The sequence below is a fragment of the Octodon degus genome, unplaced genomic scaffold, assembly GCF_000260255.1.
Source record: "Octodon degus isolate 3935 unplaced genomic scaffold, OctDeg1.0 scaffold00164, whole genome shotgun sequence".
In the NCBI taxonomy this organism is placed as follows: Eukaryota; Metazoa; Chordata; class Mammalia; order Rodentia; family Octodontidae; genus Octodon; species Octodon degus.
The window spans coordinates 4,323,510-4,342,637 of NW_004524740.1; the positions used below are offsets into that span (position 1 = coordinate 4,323,510).

At 37.3% G+C, this 19,128-nt stretch overlaps 1 protein-coding gene across 3 annotated transcripts in view; it reads right to left on the reverse strand.

The window, feature by feature from the left end:
• The window catches only part of Med13 (mediator complex subunit 13), a 112,512-nt gene that overhangs the window by 26,311 nt on the left and 67,073 nt on the right, over positions 1 to 19,128 (reverse strand). For 2 of the 3 annotated variants that reach the window (XM_023703123.1, XM_023703122.1), the window contains 7 exons: positions 16,584 to 16,705; positions 14,509 to 14,599; positions 14,161 to 14,375; positions 13,692 to 13,888; positions 11,919 to 12,838; positions 3,670 to 3,831; positions 10 to 233 (listed from right to left, as the gene is read on the reverse strand). In XM_023703123.1, the coding sequence (XP_023558891.1) occupies positions 10 to 233; positions 3,670 to 3,831; positions 11,919 to 12,838; positions 13,692 to 13,888; positions 14,161 to 14,375; positions 14,509 to 14,599; positions 16,584 to 16,705 (1,931 nt within the window). The remainder of the gene's footprint in view (positions 1 to 9; positions 234 to 3,669; positions 3,832 to 11,918; positions 12,839 to 13,691; positions 13,889 to 14,160; positions 14,376 to 14,508; positions 14,600 to 16,583; positions 16,706 to 19,128) is intronic. The other variant, XM_004643027.2, reaches the window with a different exon arrangement.

The window sequence follows — 19,128 nt, forward strand, 5'->3', positions numbered from 1 at the left end:
AACACCTACCTCATATATTGCAGTAAGATCTCTAAAAAAGCTTTTGGCTCCATGTAACAAAGCTTCATTTTCCGGACATAGTACAACATAGGCTATATCTCTTTGAGATCCATAGGGTTCCAGCATAAGTCTCTCCCAGTAAGGGAGAGCAAATGGAGAAAGCACCAGAAAATCATAATCATAACCCAACAAAAACGTGGGAATTGGCAGTGGTTCTGGAGATTCATCAGTTCCTAAGCAAGAAAGATATTTTAAGAAAACAAAATTAAGCCATGTCTCCTTTGTGTAAATGTCAAAAGTTAATGAATCATTATTAGTAAAAATGTACTACTAAAAACATTTAAAGCCAGTAAATGATACTTTTCCACAGTTAGAAATTATTTTTAAAAGTTTTTACAAAACACATTTAATTAACTTAATTTAAGTGGAATATAATTTGAATGGAAAACTTAGAAGTATAATAAGAAAACATACAGGGCTACAGAAATAGCTTGGCAGTCTAAGCACCTGCCTGGCAAGCACAAGGACCTGAGTTTGATCCCTGGTACTGTGTGCTGGCCCCATGGTGGCTCACGCCTGTAGTCCCAGCACTGGAGGGACTGAGACAGGTGATCACTACAAGTCAGAACTGTGTAGACCCTGTATTAAATATAAATAAATATTTTAAAAAACATGCAAAAGGGTTCTATTTAATTTTAATGAATTTAGACTAGAAAGAATCTTTTTTTCTTTTTTTTTTTTTTGAGACAAGGTCTTGTTGTTGAGTTCAGGCTGGTCTTGAACTCACTATGTAGTCCAGGCTGGCCTCAAACTCACAATGATCCTTCTGCCTCAGCCTCCCAAGTGCTGGGATTACACTCATGTGCCAACAGGCCCAGCAAGTCTAATTATAACATAAACAAATCCTATTCCTTACAAAATTGAATCTAACTATAAACATTTAAGTTTGGAGTATGGAAAAACACCATAAAGTCAAAAGATTAACAACAATCAGGAAAAAAAGTATGCAATAAATATGAAAAAAGGTTTATTTCTTTTCACAGAAGAGACCTATAAAACCATGAGAAGCCAATCAGTGGGCTGGTGAGATGGCTCAGTGGTCTAAAGCACCTACTTTGAACAAGCTTTAGCAAAGCCCAGGGACCACGGTTCAATCCCCCAGCACCACATGCCAGCCAGCCCTGCCCCCTGGTGGGCTGAGCTGGCCACACACACACACACACACACACACACATAAAATAAAAAAAAAAAAAAAAAAAGAAGCCAATCAGTAAGATATACTAGATGACAGTGGACAGGAGTGAAAAAACCAACTGTAAATATATCCCCTTCTTCCCCCCGTATTTAGGACAGGGTCTGCAGGGTCTACACGGTCTCACTATGTAGATTGGACTTGTAGTGATTCTCCTGTTTTCAGCATCCCAAGTGCTGGGATTATAGGTGTGGGCCACCATGCCCAGTCTCAATTGCCCTCTCAGCTCGCCCTGTAGGCAGGACCAGCATGGCACACTGGGGATCAAATCCTGGCTGCTGTACTCTGCCTAAGCAGGCACTTTAGTCTGCTGAACTGTCAGGCTGGCCCTCCAACTGTAAATTTTAAAATGTTAGGTAGATTCTGGGATAACTGTTCATATCACAAACTCTTTTAAAAATAAAAAATGATCAACCACTTTACACAAAAATAGGTAAAAGACATGAACAGATTATGAAATACACATTTATACATATACAAAGATCTTCACTATCAGAGTAATTTAAAATTTGTAATAAGCATTTATTACACACTAGGTATTATTTAAAACTTTCCACATGTATTAGCTTCATTATCCTCACAAAAGGCATATAAAGCTAAACCTATTTTAGAAACAACAAAACAGAAATTTAAAAGTTTCGCAACTTGTTCAACATCTTATATGTAACAGCAGAACAGGAAATTTATCCTAACACTCTGTAACATTCAGTTTCTCAAACTGTAATGAAATAACTACTTTTCATTCAGCAATTCATGACTAATATTGCAGAGAATAATTTAGCAATATATATATAGGATTAAGTATTATTTAAAAAGAGCTGTAATGAACAGGAGTGGTGGTGTGCATCTGTAATCTCAGCATTCACAATTTTAGAGGCTGAGGCAAAATGACCTCAAATTCAAACCTAACCTGAGCAACTTAGTGAGACCCTATCTCAAAAAAAATAAATATCATATAAAGGGCTAGGAATGCAATTCAGTACAAGGCCATGGATTCAATCCCTTGTACCATGCACAGAGTAATGATGATGTCTGAAAACAATCTATATACATAGTACACTGGTAAAATAACATTAACATATGTAAAAAATAATAGACTAAACATAGCCATTAAGGAAAAGAAAACAGAAGGGCTGGCCAGATAGCTCAGCGGACTAAAGTGCCTGGTTAGGCAGAGTGCAGTGGCCAGGATTCGATCCCTGACATGCTGTGTTGGCCCCATCCCCAGGGCGCACTGAGTGAGCATTGTGGCAATGTGCCTATAATCCCAGCGCTTGGGAAGCTGAAACCAGGAGGATCACTACAAGTCTGATCTGTGAGACCCTGTACTAAAATACATAAAAAAAGAAAAAAGAAAAATATAAAGAAAGAAAAAGAAAATAGGCTGGGCACGGTGGCATACACTGGTAATCCCAGCACTTGGGAGGCTGAGGCAGGAGAATTGTTATAAATTCAAGACCAGCCTAGGCTACAAAGTGAGCTCAAGGCCAGCCTGAACTGCACAGGGAGACTTGTCTCAAAAAGAAAAGAAAAAAAAAAAAAAAGATAGCTGGATATGAACTGATAGAAACTGTTTTCAAAATCAGTAGAACACAAAAGTAAGTATTTACTATCTTCGGTTTTTAAAGAATGTAAAAGTCTACACCAAAATATACTTAGCCTGCATTTTCGGATTATTACTTTTTTTCTCATATTTAAATGTATTCTGAATGGTTTCTCCTATCACAGCTGATCACAAATTTATTATGTATTTATTCAAAGGATTTATCCCTACTCTTGTCAAAACTACAAATTTCTGTCTTTTTCTTAATTTTTTTAAATAATGAAGACCCTGAGCTCTTTTTTTCACTAGGATTACCAACCACCTATCCCACCCTGATTTAGTAGCATGATCTCAGTGAGCTGTGCTGGCCCCACCTCCAGGGCACACTGAGTGGACTGAGACTGGACATGGTGGCCTGGGCCTGTAATCCAATCACTTGTGAGGCTGAAAACAGAGGATTACCATAAGTATGATTTGTGTAGTGGGACTCTGTACTAAATAATTTAATTTAAAAAAAAAAAAAACTTAACTGACAAATACTTTTGTTTGTGAACAATCTGGTTTGGAAAAATCTTGTTTTTATTTGTGAACTCTGCAACTGGTGCACACATAGCCACACCCTCTTCCTTGCAAGAACACAAACATGGCCATCTTCCAGAATCATGGAACAAATTAAATTCATGAACTGAATCTTAAGTTCAAACTCAGCCCAAGCAATTTAGCATCTTCACAAGACCCTGTTTAAAACAAAAACTAAACAAGGAGCATGATAGCTAGTGTGAAGGTCTTGAGCTCAATCCCCAGTGCCAATAAATAAATCAGTCAGTCAGTCAGCCAGTCAGTCAATCACTACATATCACTATAAATTACTTACCGTAAGAGCCTCGGCCAGCTATTTTGTGAAACTGTTGCCAAGTGAGAGGACCTTGAACTCCCCAAGGTCTTACTGTTCTTTTTTTCTGAATAGCATCCTGAAGAACTGGCTGAAGAGACAGGAGCATTCGAAGAATATCCTGTGAGCACTGCATGCTCACATCTACGAGCATTAGAAAAAAAGGTAAGAATTGCTACTGGCAACAGAAAATTTTAAAATAACAAACACATCTAGAGAACTAGAGAATTTCATATCATCGAGAAGATTAAGTATTAGCCTTGTGCGGAAAACTGTATGAAGTGGTAGAACATTTCCTTACCATGTATGAGGCACTAAATTCAACACAACAACAAAATAAAAACAAAAGCAAAAAGGCTCTTTCAGTTAATAAGCAACCAAGAAGAGACGTTAATAAGTCACAGTAACTTCTTCACAAGATATTATTCCCAGGTCTGGCATGGTGGTACACACCTATAATCCCTGCACTCAGGAGGCTAAGGCAGGAGGACTGCTAGAGTTTGAGGCCAGCCTGGGCTACAGAGTGAGTTCAAGGCCAGCTGAGACCCTGTCTCAAAAAAAAAAAAAAAAAGACCTGATTAATAATTTTTTTTTGCATTTCTTTTATTTCTAGTACTCATAGATATTTTACCAGAAAAAAATTTTTCCTCACACAAAAATGGGTTATAAATTATGTCTCTTTATTACCATCACCACAGTACAATGAGGTAAATAAGACTGGTGGCAATAATGTGGAAAAACTAGACTACAACAATTCTACAATACATAGCTTAGAATATACTTCAGCGGTTGAGTGCTTGCCTATCATTCTTGAGGTCCTGGGTTCAACCCCCAGCACCACAAAAGAAATAAACCAATTTTGAAATATAAAACTTACGCAGTAACAGATAAGCCTACTTAAACTGCTAAAAGGTATTATCCATATATACTTTATATACTCGGACTCATAGGTTATCAAATTGTTTTATATGCATTTCTGACCAATTATTATAACATAAATAAAAAATATTGCTCATAAGTGTCGAAGGACTAAAAGAAAAAAAAATCACTAAAGAACAATGATATAATTGATTTGGACCCTAATATGGTACATTTGAAGGATTTTTATTTTTGCTAGTTCAGGCTGCCTTAAGGGTGGGTCTGGTGAGGCTTGTGGAGCTGGGGATCAAACAGTGGTCCTATGCGTCGATGGCATTTGTGCAAGCGGTGCTTTAAACAACTGAGCTATTTGGCAAGCCCCCAGCATGGTGTATTTGAACCATCACATACCGTACAATAAATCATTGAATTTTAGTTATCATCATTGCCTGATTTATTACTGTGGGCATTTATTCTCCATAACTAAATGGTGTACAGAAAAATAATCTAACTTGAAATATAATGTGTAACAATTATGCTTAAACTGCAACTATATAATAAAGTGCTATTTTATCAAAAGTGATAACAGCTATATGACATGGACTAATGACTATGAATGAAAAATATAGAACTATTGGAGATACATAACTAGAAGTATGTATATCTTTGTGACTACTCACATAATAAAGCCTAGAAAGTTATCACTGGCAAAGGATGGTATTATAATCACAAAGGAGTTTTAAAGATATACATATGCCGACTTCAAATCCAAGAGATTCTGATATGGATGAGATTCAGGAATTTTATTTTGATTCTAGTCAAGTGAGATTCTCTCACTCTTTTTTTTTTTTTTCTTTTTTGCAGAACTGGGGAATGAACTCAGGTCCTTGCGCTTGCCAGGGAAGCGCTTATTCTACTGAGCTATCTCCCTGGCCCTCAAGTGTGATTCTTATAGATATTCTTACTCTTGAAAAAATTTGATTACTAAAGACCTACCATAAGTCAGGAATTATACCTGACTGATAATGCTACTGGAAAAAAATTTTTATTGTGTCTTCAGGGCCTAATAATCTTATGGGAGGAAAACTCACATGAAAAAGTATAACTGCATATGTCATATATACAATAATTAGATAAATATAAGAGCTAATGAAGATAAACAAGCTAGGACTAAAGGGTAATGGCTTTTTAGATTAATCATGGAGGAAAAACATACAGATTAACAGAAAATAACTGCACATCCAAAAATCAAATATCATATTTATGAAAACTTTTCTTTTTTCAGAACTGGGGATTGAACTCAGGCCCTTGCGCTTGCCAGGGAAGCGCTTACTCTACTGAGCCATTTCCCTAGCTTGGAAAACTACTTTTTGATGAAAGTACTAAGGCAACATAACAAGAAAAGATACTCTTTCCAACAGTCTCAAACAACTGGAAATCCACATGCAAAAGAATTAAGTTGATCCCTTTTACGTTAAAAAAAAAAAAAATTGTAAAAGGAAGACATATAAATGCAAAGCTAAAAGCATCAAGTTAAGGGGAAAAGTAAATTTTCATAATCTAGGATTAAAGCCTTTTAAAAATTTGACATCAAAAACTACAAGAGAGGGCCAGCCAAATAGCTCGGTGCAACAAAGCGCCTGCAAGCAGGCACAGGACCCGGGGGTTCAATTCCCAGGCCTGCCATGCTGGCCCCGCCCCCAGGGCAGGCTGAGACAACAATTGAGACTGGGCATGGTGGCGAGTGCCCATAATCCCAGCTCTTGGGAGGCTGTTGATAGATGGATCACTATGAGTCTGATCTAGTAGTGAGACCCTGAACACCCTGTATACCCTTCCCTAAATTTTTTTTTAAAAAATTAAAAAAAAAAAAAAAAAACCTACAAGAGAATAATTTCATCAAAATTGTAAACAGCAAAAGGTACCATCAAGGAAGTAAAGCTGAGCATGGTTGGCACATGACTACAATCCCAACACTCTGAGAGGCTCTGGCAGGAGGAATACAAGTTGGTAACTTAGTGGCTTAGCAAGACCCTATCCGTCCATCAGTCAGTCAGTCAATCAGTCAATGTAAAACAATAAAGAGGAAGGGCTGAAGATGTAGCTCAGGATCCCCAGTACAGTGAGGGTAGAGGAGGGGTATACAAGAAGACAACCCCACAAACGAAATATCCAATCATATGTCACATAGCAAATCATATGTCTAAGGTACTTCAATCCAGAATTCATAAAAACCTCTAAACACAGTAAAAACAGGACAAAAAGCTTAATTTACAAGTGGGCCAAGTACTTATCCCCAAAGAAAACAAAAATAAACATTAAGTATACAGAAAGTTTTTCAAGGTCACTAATAGACAAAAAAAGTAAGATACCACATCATACATACTATTAAGATGACAATAAAAGCTATAAAATGACGTGTTAATAATTCCTCAAAACATTAGTGTTACAAGATCCAGCAAATCTACCCAAGTAATGAAAACAAATATCCACTCCAGTTTTACACAAAACAAGAAAGAAACTGCCAGCCAGGCATGGTCGCACATACCTATAATTTGAGGCAGAAGAAAACCAAGTTCTAGCACACCTTGAACAACTTAGTAAGCTCCTGCTTCAAATATAGCAGGAAACCAATTATATTGCCAGCCCTTAGAGAAGAAACAGAAAATGCACATGCAGCAATCTCAATGATGATTGCCCAAGCAACAGTTAATAAATGTCTGGAAACTAATGGCTGCCACTTGGAGCACCTCCTATAACTGTACAGGCCAAAGGTAACTTGTAGGGCCGGGGAGATGGCTCAGTGGAATATGCACTTCCCTGGCAAGCGCAAGGGCCTGAGTTCAATCCCCAGTTCCAAAAAAAAAAAAAAAAAAGTAACTTGTATTAATTTCATGATACCACAGTAATTTTAGTATTAAAATATTTATACAAGTTTTCCTTTTCCTGAAGGGTATACATTTTCTTAGTGAATTCTGTATATATTACTAATCTGGGCATACTGGCACATGGCTGCATCCTAGCATTCTGGAGGCTGAAGCAGGAGAAGCACAAGTTTGAACAGTCACTTAGTGAGAGCTTATCTCAAAATAAAATATAAAATATTAAAAGGGGTGGGGATGTAGCTTAGTGTGAAAGCCCTAGGTTCAATGCATATATATATATGATCTTCTGAGACTTTTGCCTCTCCTCCAAATTACTACTACTGGCTTCATTTGTTACAAGTATCATTTTTCAGAATTTATGTAACATTCCATTTGCACTACTATAATTATGTAGTCTCTTATCATTGGGCACTTGGATTATTTTCACTTTCATTAGTTTTAATCAAAACTAATCACATCAAAACATCACAATGTACTAAAACTAGGAATTTACAATTCAAGATAGGATATCTTCATATCATGCCCACTGTTAAGCATTGATCCAAAAATGATTAAATTTAACAAGTGACACAGGACCAAAGTCACTATGCTTAATATGAGTTAATTCATTAGATCTTAACAGACCAATGTAATTCCAATGCTAGTTTTACTTCACTAATACAGATGAAGACATGAAGATTTTAAGTCAGTTTGTCCAATACCACATTGCTAGTGAGTAAAAGAACTCAGTTCCTACTCTATCTTTTCTTTTTAAATTTACGTATTTGATACAGGATCTCACTACGCAGCTCCGACTCCTAGTGATCCTCCTGTTTTCAGCCTCCCCAGCGCTAGGATTACAGGCATGTGCCAAAATGTCCAGTCTTGGTGGCCAGCTCAGCATGCCTGGGGGTCAGGCCTGTGCGACACGCGGTGCTAGTGATCTAATCCCGGTCCCTGCAGGTTTGCCTAAGCAGGCGCTTAGTCTGCTGAGCTATCTCACTGGCCCCTTACTGTATTTGATTTCAGGTCTAGGAGAAAATGTGAAAAATTTGTTTCCCTTCTCTCTTTTGAGAAAGAGTCCCACTATGTGTCTCAGGCTCATTTCAAATTTGCAATCATGCTGCATCAGCCTGCAAAGTACTGGTATTACAGGTGTGCATTATCACACTCAATTTAAGATTTTGTGTTTCTAACAAGTTCCCAGGCATGGTAGTCTGACAAACTAGATTTTGGAAACCATTATCCTATAAATTATTTGTCATTCTGTCACTAATCAAGCACTGTTTCCCCTCATCAATTATAAAAACAGTCACAGGAAAATTTTTACTTCCCTCTTGTTCAAAGAAACTATGCCTTCCTTCTTGGTATAGAAATGTATTCCTATCTAAGGGTCTAACTAGTTCTCTATTTCTACAACAGAGTCTATTACCCCTTACTTATTCAATGGCTTTGCTCCTGCATTATCTTATGTGTTAACATTTCTTCTCTATGCAATAAAGTGGGGGTGGAAAAGGAAATGTCAGCTAAACTTCAGATAGAAGGAATAAGTTTTAGAAAGCTACTGCACAGCATGGTGAAAATAGTAATTAATAATGTATCCTATATTCCAAAGGCACTTAAAAGAGACTTTAAGCTGTGCTTAGTAGCACACACCTGTAATTCCAGCACTGGGGGAGGCTGAGGTAAAAGAGTCATTATTTGGCAACTTGGCAAGATCCTGCTTCAGTATCTCAGTACTAAGACTGACCTTAGTTTAATCTCCACTGTTGCTTTTAAAAGAGATTTTTAAATGTGCTCACCCTAAGAAATAGGTAAAGAAATGGATAATTTAGTTTAATTTTCTACAATATATACATAAATCAAAACATCACAATGTACTCGAATACATGCATTACTCGGCTATTTAAAATTTCTTTCTAAATAGGGTTACTATTAATGTCCCTTAAAAAAATCCAACTCTCTTTGACTCCTAACAATTAATTTCTCTGCTATTTATGATAAAATGTCCCCAAAGAGTTTAAATTTGCTTGTCATCCTATTCTCTCCTCTCTAAGTACACTCTAATCAGACTGAAATCTCTCTTCAAGATTAACATCAATTTCCATTTAGTCAGATGTAATGGTCCTGTTGATTTCATCTGCTGTGTCACAATTTTTTGAGACAGGGTCTCACTGTAGTTTAGGCTGCTTGAACTCACGATGTAGTCCAGGGTGGCCTTAAACTCACTGCAATTCTCCTGCCTGAGCCTTGTGAGTGCTCAGATTACAGGCATGTGCCACCACACCAATCTATCACACTATTTGAGATAGATTAATCACAGAATAATCATTCTCTTGCTTCAAATACGTCTCTTACTTAGGTTTCTAGGATACAACAACACTCCTGCTTTTTCTTCTACCTCTTTCTTCTACCAGTTTCCTTATCTGGATCCCCTTCTTTTGTAACTCTTAAATGTGAGCTCCATTCTTGGATTCCTCTCAGTTAACTTACTTCATTTAGCTGCATATTTAGGTTTTTTAGGGGGCATACTGTATAATTTTTTAATAATGATAAATCACATACATACAAAATGATTGTTTTCCAGACCCAATTGCTCCTTTTGAATTTGAAACTCCTAGTTCCAAACGTATATTTAGCTGCTCCCCCAGAGTTTTCCCCCTCTACAGTTAGCACCACCATTCATCCAGCTGCTCAAGCTACTTGGATGCCTACAGCCAATCTTCCAGATACTATTTCCTGGATATACTTGGAATCTAGTATTACTATTTTACTGCTTCTGACTATGACCCAATGGTCATTACCTTTTACCCTGGCCCCTGCACCTGCATGCAGATGCTTTAATTCACTGAGCTATTTGGCTGGACTACTGCTACTGTAACTGCCTTCCAACTAACCTACTTGCTTTTTTGTTTCATTTTGTTTTGTATTTTACAAGGATCTATAGGGTGTTTAGGGTCTTACTACTAGATTAGACTCATAGTGATCCACCTGTTTACAGACTCCCAAGAGTTGGGATTACAGGAACATGCCACCATGCCCAGTCTCAACTGCTAGCTCAGCACACCCTGGGGGTGAGGCCAGCACAGCAGGCCCAGGGATTGAACCCTGGCCCCTGCACCTGCTTGCAGGCACTTTAATATGCTGAGCTATTTGGCTGGCCTCTATTTGCTTTTATTCTCATTTTTACTACCAACAATCCCCAAACACAATAGTTATCTTTTAAAAAACAAACAAAAAACCCCTTATAATTTCCCTGCTTGAAACTGCACAACAGCCTTCCATCACCACCTAGAATGTACTACAAAGGCATTACATGGTCTATAAAACCATACATGATTTGGTGCTTAAACACATCTCAGATTTCATACCAGTCTACCCATCACAAGCTGAACTCCAGCACTGCTCCTTCATGTTCCCCAAATATATGAAGCACACAATTCCCTCAAACTTTTTGTATCTCGTATATTGCCTGTAACATACTTCCCTTAGTTAACCACATAGCTCACATTCTCCCACATAATGGACAAAAGCTTTGCTTAAATGCTTTCCTTCTCTGACCATACAGCTAAAAAGACACCCCCCCCCCTACTTTTTTGCCCTGCTTAGCCATCCCCCACCACCCTTCTGTACTAGGGAATAAACCAAGGGACTTCTCTTTGCACTGTTACATTCCCAGTTCCTAATCTGCCCCCCTAAAATTTGGGACAGGGTCTCATCTAATCATCAACTGGCTGTCTAGATTGGGTTCCAACTTTTGATTTTCAGCTTCCCAGAGTGCTGAGATTACAAAGGGTGCCACCACACTCATTTTGCTTAGTTTTCTTCAAAGTCCTCGTCTCTATTACAGAATTACTTGTGTGTGTGTGTGTGTGTGTGTGTGTGTGGTCTGTCTCTTTCGTTAAATTATAGCCCCAAAAGGGCAAAGAATATGGGAATGTCTGCTTTGTTGAACAGTGATCCAAGAACAGTATCAAACACATCTAAGGTGTTCAATAAATATTTAATGAGACAAAGATTGCTAAATAAAGCAGACAACCAGCAATTTCCTGCTAATTAACTGTGTGAAGTACCTTTTATATTGCCATATAATTACAGATTTATAGTAATATTGTTATTGGTGAAATTAAACAGCTAAGATATTTCCCTCTAAAAAAAATCATCCTTAAATATTTTAGAGTCTAAGTTTAAGAGTCTCTATCAGGGCTGGTGAGATGGCTCAGTGGTCTAAAGCACTTACTTAGAACAAGCTTAGCAAAGCTCAAGGACCACAGTTCAATCCCTCAGCACCACATGCCAGCCAGCCCCGCCCCCTGGTGGGCTGAGCTGGCCACACACACACACACACACACACACACGCACAAATAAATAAATAAATAAAATTTAAAAAAAAAAAGAGTCTCTATCAGTTGCACAGGAAGTTGGCTTTTAATACTTCTCCCCTAAGAAAGAAAAGGAACTACACAATGCAAGGAAAATAAATAGAAGCTGTTTCATTAACGTACTTACCATTTCGTTTAGACCAGGGATGCAAGCATGAGCTTTTCACAAGTGCTTCATCAACTTTTCCCCCTGACATATTATCCATGAACTGACGCCCATGTTCTAATGCAAGATAGCAGTCATTGCAACAGTCCCGCTCTTCGACACGTACCCAATTGCTAATTACACCAATTTTGGGGAAAGGATCTTGGTCTGATGCTCCAAAGGGAGAAAATAAATTAGTACACTGATCTTGTAGCAGTAATATCAATTCATCAGGCAATTTTTCTGATTCCTTTAGACCTCCGTTAATATGTTCAGCAGAGGTAGCCCTGAGAGCTTCAAAACGTTTTTCTGCTTCTTTGCCAAAGTCTGTGTTGCGTCCTATGATATCTAGTTCATCTTCAAGAAATAATCCTGAATTGTTTCCAAATTTTCTGTTCATGACAGCACTGAAACCACAGGTACACCTATACTGTGCTTCCTGCGTTGGATCTGGAATGTAAACTCCAACATCGGCACCCTTGATATTCATGTTGCAGACACAGATACAGCAACTATCAAAGTTACAGTCTCTAAATAAATTCATGACTGATTCTGAAAGAATGAGGTTTACATAAAGACTGTGTGCTTCAGGGATGGAAGGAACAGTTGCAGGTTCAACAGAATTAAGGGGTCTGCATGTAGATGGGGTGGAGGCTGGTGAATATAGGTCTGAGTTTTCATACTTGACTGAACCTTGAGCACTAGCAGGTCCACAAGTTCCACGAGGAGTTCGAGGAGTCCTTGGAGTCCTTGGAGTTGGAAATCTAGGGGTGGATGGAGAAGGAAGAATTCCTGCTCCACTGTTACTAGGAGGTGCACTGCTAGGAGGCATCCCAAAAGAAGTATGGGTTTGAGGAGTATAAGCAGGTCCATATTCTTGATCCATATTACTTCCATCACTACTGTTGCCAGGGTAAGAAAGAAAATCATATACATACATAAAGAAACACATTAATAATGTGAAATACAAATAAAAATGATTATGTTTTAAGTTAATTAAAAATAATAAATTTAAAAACTTACAAGTGTAATTAAAGACATTTCTGACTACTATGTCTACTCTGGTAATTGTTAACAGACTAAGGATCAATCTACTAACAAGATCCATTTTTGCCCCTTGATATTAGAGATTGAAATAGAGACACTCTACCACTGAGCTATATCTTGTGAGTCTTTTCTATGTTAAGTTGTCCAGAATGGCCTTGAACTTCTGATTCTTCTGCCTAAATCTCCCAAGTAGCTGGAATTATAGTCATGTGCCACTATGCCCTGTTTTTGTTCCAGAATCATAAATGAAATCTGTATCAATACTAGACATTCACATTTACTATCTACGAACTTTTAACACTATAAATATTCATATTTCATTGAAAGATTCTACTGACTATTGACATAAAAATTTGATTTCAGAGATGTTCCTTTGTAAAAAGGAATAGTAACTTTAAGATGTTACCAACTGCAAGAAACCCTAAGTTCAGAGATGTTAAAATGTGAAAAGTGTGAAAACATGACACATGTACAAATGTGATTATTTTAGATTTACAGACCAAAAGTAAAGGTGCTTCTGAAGTCAAATAGGCAAAAGTATAGTAGGCATACCTTTTCTAGTAGTTGATCTGTCACTGATATTATTTTATAATCAAACACGATTTTAAGTTTTCAAAAGCTAATCTTTTCCCAGCATATTAGGTACTTCTGTGAAAAAAAATTAAACCTAGACAAGGATTCATATACTACCATAAAAACAAACCATACCCTTCTTTGATGAATGGCATTGTGGACCCTGAAGGAAGCAATTCCAATTTGCCAACAGTCCAACTCTGGCGGTAAATACAATCTTCTGGCAATTTGATAGGGGGCAGACATTGGCTTGGTAGAGATTTTAGAGGTGCGAACATGGAACATCCCACTAGAACTTGACAATTTTCAGGCTTATAGACATAAGAATAATCCTAAAATACAAAGAACATGGATTTTCAGTGTATTATCTGCCAGAGGCAAAAAATAAACAAAAACCCCAAACTAATTGTGTCCTTTTTCTCTCTAAATAGAGGAAAATATATTATTCTATTCTTAAATGTATTCTTATGTCACAATAGAGTCCTCAAATTATTTAGCTACAAAACTAGAACCGCTATGAAAATATTTTTTAATATAATAATAAACAAGTTGTATAATAAAGTATGGGAAGTGAATTATTTTTCTAGAAAAATGAAATACTTACTTTAATTTCAGAAGGTTTTGGGCTACAGAATCCTTCATCAACTTCAATTTTGAATTGTGCTCCTATACTAGAACCATTTCCTTCTAGAACAGTTCCTCCAGGTGTTGTATCCATACTACCATAGTCTTTATTATTCATATTCATTGGGGAAAACCCCATAATATGCTGTTCCAACGATGGTGGTGTAGGATACATCTTATGAAGATCTGCAGTGCCTATATTTAATAAAACACATTTTAAAATAAGACTAAAAATAGGCGAATCTATGTTTAAAACAAAGGGAGTGGGGAGTTTGTTGAGATTCGAAGTTTGCAAATTGAACTGCAGTACAGATTTTGAGAAGCTTACTTATACAAGATAACGGATCCAGATTTCCTGTCTTGGATTCTTTGCAGTTGGCTTTATCGTCTGATCCAGTCGCTGATTTTTTAGATCCAGGCTATTTAGAAAAAAGCACATATTTATCTGAAATCAAATGTGATCTCAAAGTAGTAATCATTCAAATGTAACTTACAAGAATTCCCATTCATCAAAAGTAGTATTTTGAATAGATGACAGAGTCAAGAACATACTACATAGCTCAAAGATATAAAATAAATTCCAGATAATCACGGAATAGTTTTTTTTTAATAAGCCATTGAATTAGCAGAGGAAAAAGTCCCTCCCCACAAAATGACCAATATTTCTGTAACACAAAATAAACAGTAACATAAAGCCTATTAAAGCCAGGTGTGGCAGTGCACACCTGTAATCCCAGCACTCAGGAGGCTGAGGCAGGAGGATTGTTGCAAGATTGAGACTAGCCTAGGCTACAAAGCAAGCAAAGGCCAGCCTGAAGTGCACAGTGAGACCCTGTCTCAAAAAGACAAAAAAAAAAAAAAAAATCAAAACAAAACAAAACTTTATTTAAAAAAAACCCTGATAAACACTGAAACTGATTAATATTCTCATAAAGCATTTGTCCCATTAAGTAGACATCATAACAAAGTAACAAGGCTTCTAATTGAAAATAAATCTTAATATGCCGAACAGACCAGGTTTTGGCATCTTCAATTTATCACTAAGAATTTTTTTTTTTTTTTTTTGTAGTATAGGGGATTGAACGCAGGACCTTGCACTTGCCAGGCAAGCACTTCTTTCCTTGGCTCACTAAGATTTTTAGAGCTGGCAATAATACTTGTTTGACATCTTCTGTTAGATATTTAGTGATACATGTACAGACTAAGCTCTGACTACAACCTTTTTACCTTAAAGAACCACACAGCTCGAGTATGAATGGCAGCAAAGTATAAATAGATCAAAACATAAAAAGATATATTCACTTACTGAGCAATGACCTAGTAAATAATTAGTTTATAGCTACATCTGTGACATACATGGGTATATACATATACAAATATGTATACATATACACACACATGTGTATACTGCAATAAGATATATAGTAAATAAAATTTTGTTAAAAATACCAGTTTACAAGTTATTTCTTTCTTTCTTTTTTTTTTCTTTTGTATTTTAGGGAAGGATCTAAGAGTGTTCAGGGTCTCACTACTATATCAGACTCATAGTGATCCGCCTGTTTACAGCCTACCAAGAGCTGGGATTACAGGCATACCACTATGCCCAGTCTCAATTGCCATCTCAGCATGCCCCAGGGGTGGAGCTGGCATGGGAGGCCAGGGGATGGCATCAAGTTACTCTTATACTGATAAAAAAGACATTTTCTTTTATGTCTTTTCTTTTAATGTGAAGCCCAATTTATTAATTTGCCAGAGACTTGATATTCTAGTGAATCTTATTTTAAGCTTCATCTTCTTTTCACCTTTCTCTACAAAATGGTGTTAAAGGTTATTCTTTTTAAGTTCTTTCATTGTTATGTGTATTTGTCATATAATGGATGAGTGTTGAGTTAAAAAGCAGTGGTCTTAGGGGCTGGGGAGACGGCTCAGTGGAATAAGAGATTGCTTGGCAAGCACAAGGGCCTGAGTTCAATCCCCAGTTCTGGGGGGGGGGGGGGAAAGCAGTGGTCTTAAGAAATTGACAAAGCATATAAATTTAATATTAATTACTGGTATAGTCTCTAGATGTATTTCCAGAGTAATTTTTCAACTAGCAGATCAAAGAACATAAAAATTAGTTTCTTAAGAACTTTACAAAATAGGAACATGGCAGAGCTCAAATTAAGCTGCCTCACTGTGCCCTTCACAACACACAAAAAAGCATTAAAAGCCACCTAAAAGTTTACATAGGAAACTGTATCAAAATGAGATTAAATATTCAAAAAAAATCAGTATTTTATAATATTTCCTATTGTTTGGACCTAAGTGTTTAAATCACAAATCACTTACAAAAGATAAAGAACCTATTAAAAAAAAAAAATCAAGCAAAACAAATTTAATCCTAATTATTAATGGGATACTCACTGTTAGTTCATCTTCATCAGAATTGAAGAGATTATCAAGGTCAGTATAAGAGACAGCCAAGTCTGAGTCATAAATCAAACTGGTTGATGGAGGACGGGCATGACTACTAGGTCGTGGAGCATCTATATATGTCAGTCAGAAAAATAAAATAATACCTCAACTAATGACCAAATATTTTATTATTTATTGACTATATAAAACTTTTGTAGTAAGGTTATACAACAAGAAATTGTGATTTCTTAAAGCTATAAAATGTGAAAAAGAACAAAATATAAATAAAATGGGGGAGTGGTTCAATGTACATGTAATTATACAAGACAAATTCTTGGTATCTGCTATATATCAAAGTACCTATAGATAACAATATAGTATTACATACCAATATTTGTAAGGATGATAGATCTCACGTTGTGTTGTCTTTGTGTGTGTGTGTGTGTGTGTGTGTGTGTGTGTGTGTAGATAATGGAAAAAGTAGGGGGTGGGGAGTTAGAAGGGTAAGAGATGATGCCAACACACAGATGAGTAAGTTATAGGGTTTATAACAGTGAAATGACTACAGTTCACAATAACCTATTTTATTTTTTTGTATCGGGAATCAAACTCAGGCCTTGCACTTGCCAGGAAGGTCCTGTGCCACTGAGCTATATTCCCAACCCACCTAGTATATATTTTATGAAGAACAAGAAGAGAGGAGCTTAAATGCTCCGAATATACAAATTACTAATTATGCTGATTTGAACAGTAAATATGATATATGTGTTGTGAAATAACCATACCCCCAAGATATGGAGGACTGTTATAATTATAAGAACAAAATACTTTTTTTCTATCTTGCTTAAATATAAAGGAAGTATAGTATAGTAAGAGTTCCAGTTTTTCAGCTGGATAGTTAATGTGACTCTCAGCTCCATCACTGACAGTATGATCCTTGGTATACTGCTTAACTTCTCTGTTCTTCAATAGTAGGATGTAAGAAGTAGTCAATATGATGGAATATGGAAAGGGTTTTGTCTAGCGCCACTTAATTAACTGATAAATACTGCCCTACTTATTTAAGTTTTGTTTTAGTACTAGAATTTTACTTCCACTGCCAGTTTGGGGAAACAAAACATGATTTCTCAAAGAAAAAACAAAACAATTTGTAGCATTAATCTCCAAATTTCAGCTGACTTGACACAGCCTCCATTTTGAGAAAGGTAAGTCACTTTCCCAAGATAGCTGTATGAGAGTTCTACAGATTCATTGGAGGAATACTTTTGAAGCGTTAAGAGTATGTAAAAATCATGTTTTTAACATACATAAAAAGTTTTGTATGTTATTAAAAAGCAAAGTTCCTCCCAGATGCTATGCATGTGGAATGTTATTCACATCCCAAGAATGCTGTATCACAGGCCCATTTTGCATATCACAGGAAAACAGCCCAAAGAACTCAATTTTCTTGTTTTGGCTTTTTTCGAGGGGAAGGGGGTATTTTGTGCAGGGTCTCACTTATGCAGCTTGAACTCACAGTGATTCTCCCATTTGCAGCCTCCCCAGTGCTGGGATTATAGGTGCAGGCCACCATAACCCAGACTCAGTCCCAGGCTCAGGGCTCAGTGCACCCGGGGGGCAGAGTTGGCACGGCATGTAGTGCCAGGGATCAAACCCTGGCCCCTACGCTTGCCTAAACAGGCGCTTAGTCTACTGAGCTATCTCGCCAGCCCTTGTTCTTATTCTTTTTTTTTTTTTAATATTTATTTATTTATTTATTTATTGTGTGGCCAGCTCAGCCCACCAGGGGGCGAGCAGGCCTGCATGTGGTGCTGGGGGATTGAACCGAGGTCTCTGCTTTGCTTGAGCTTAGCTTGTTCTAAGTAGGTGCTTTAGACCACTGAGCCATCTCACCAGCCCCCTTGTTCTTATTCTTGAGACAGATTCTCACTATGTAGCTCAGGCTGCCCAATAGGTCATGATCTCCCTGTCTCAACCTCCAAGTGCAGGAATTACAGGTATGTACTAGCATGCCCAGACAAAAGAACCCACATGTATATGCATGCATGCATGCATGTACAAGTGCGTGTGCACATGTGTGTGTGAGAGAGAAAATGGCTAAATCAAGCTGTTTAATGTATGCAGTGCTTCATATACTAACATTTTTACACTGAAAACATTTAAGATCTACTCTCAGTAATTTTCAAATATACAATACAGATTGTCCTTAACTTAAAAGGTTCAACTTAGGGCCGGCCTAATAGCTCAGTGGATTAAAGCACCTGCTTAGGCAGACACAGGGGCCTGGGGTTTGATCCCCGGGTCTGCTGTGCTGGCCTCTAGGGCACACTGAGATGGTGATTGAGACTGGGCGTGGTGGCGCACACCTGATCCCAGTACTTGGGATGCTGTAAACAGTAGAATCACTACAAGTCTGATCTACTTAGTCAGACCCTGTAGACCTTGTAGAGGCTGGTGAGATGGCTCAGTGGAATAAGCACTTCCCTGGCAAGTGCAAGGGCCTGAGTTCAATTCCCAGTTCCGCCAAAAACAAACAAAAAAATCTGTAGATCTT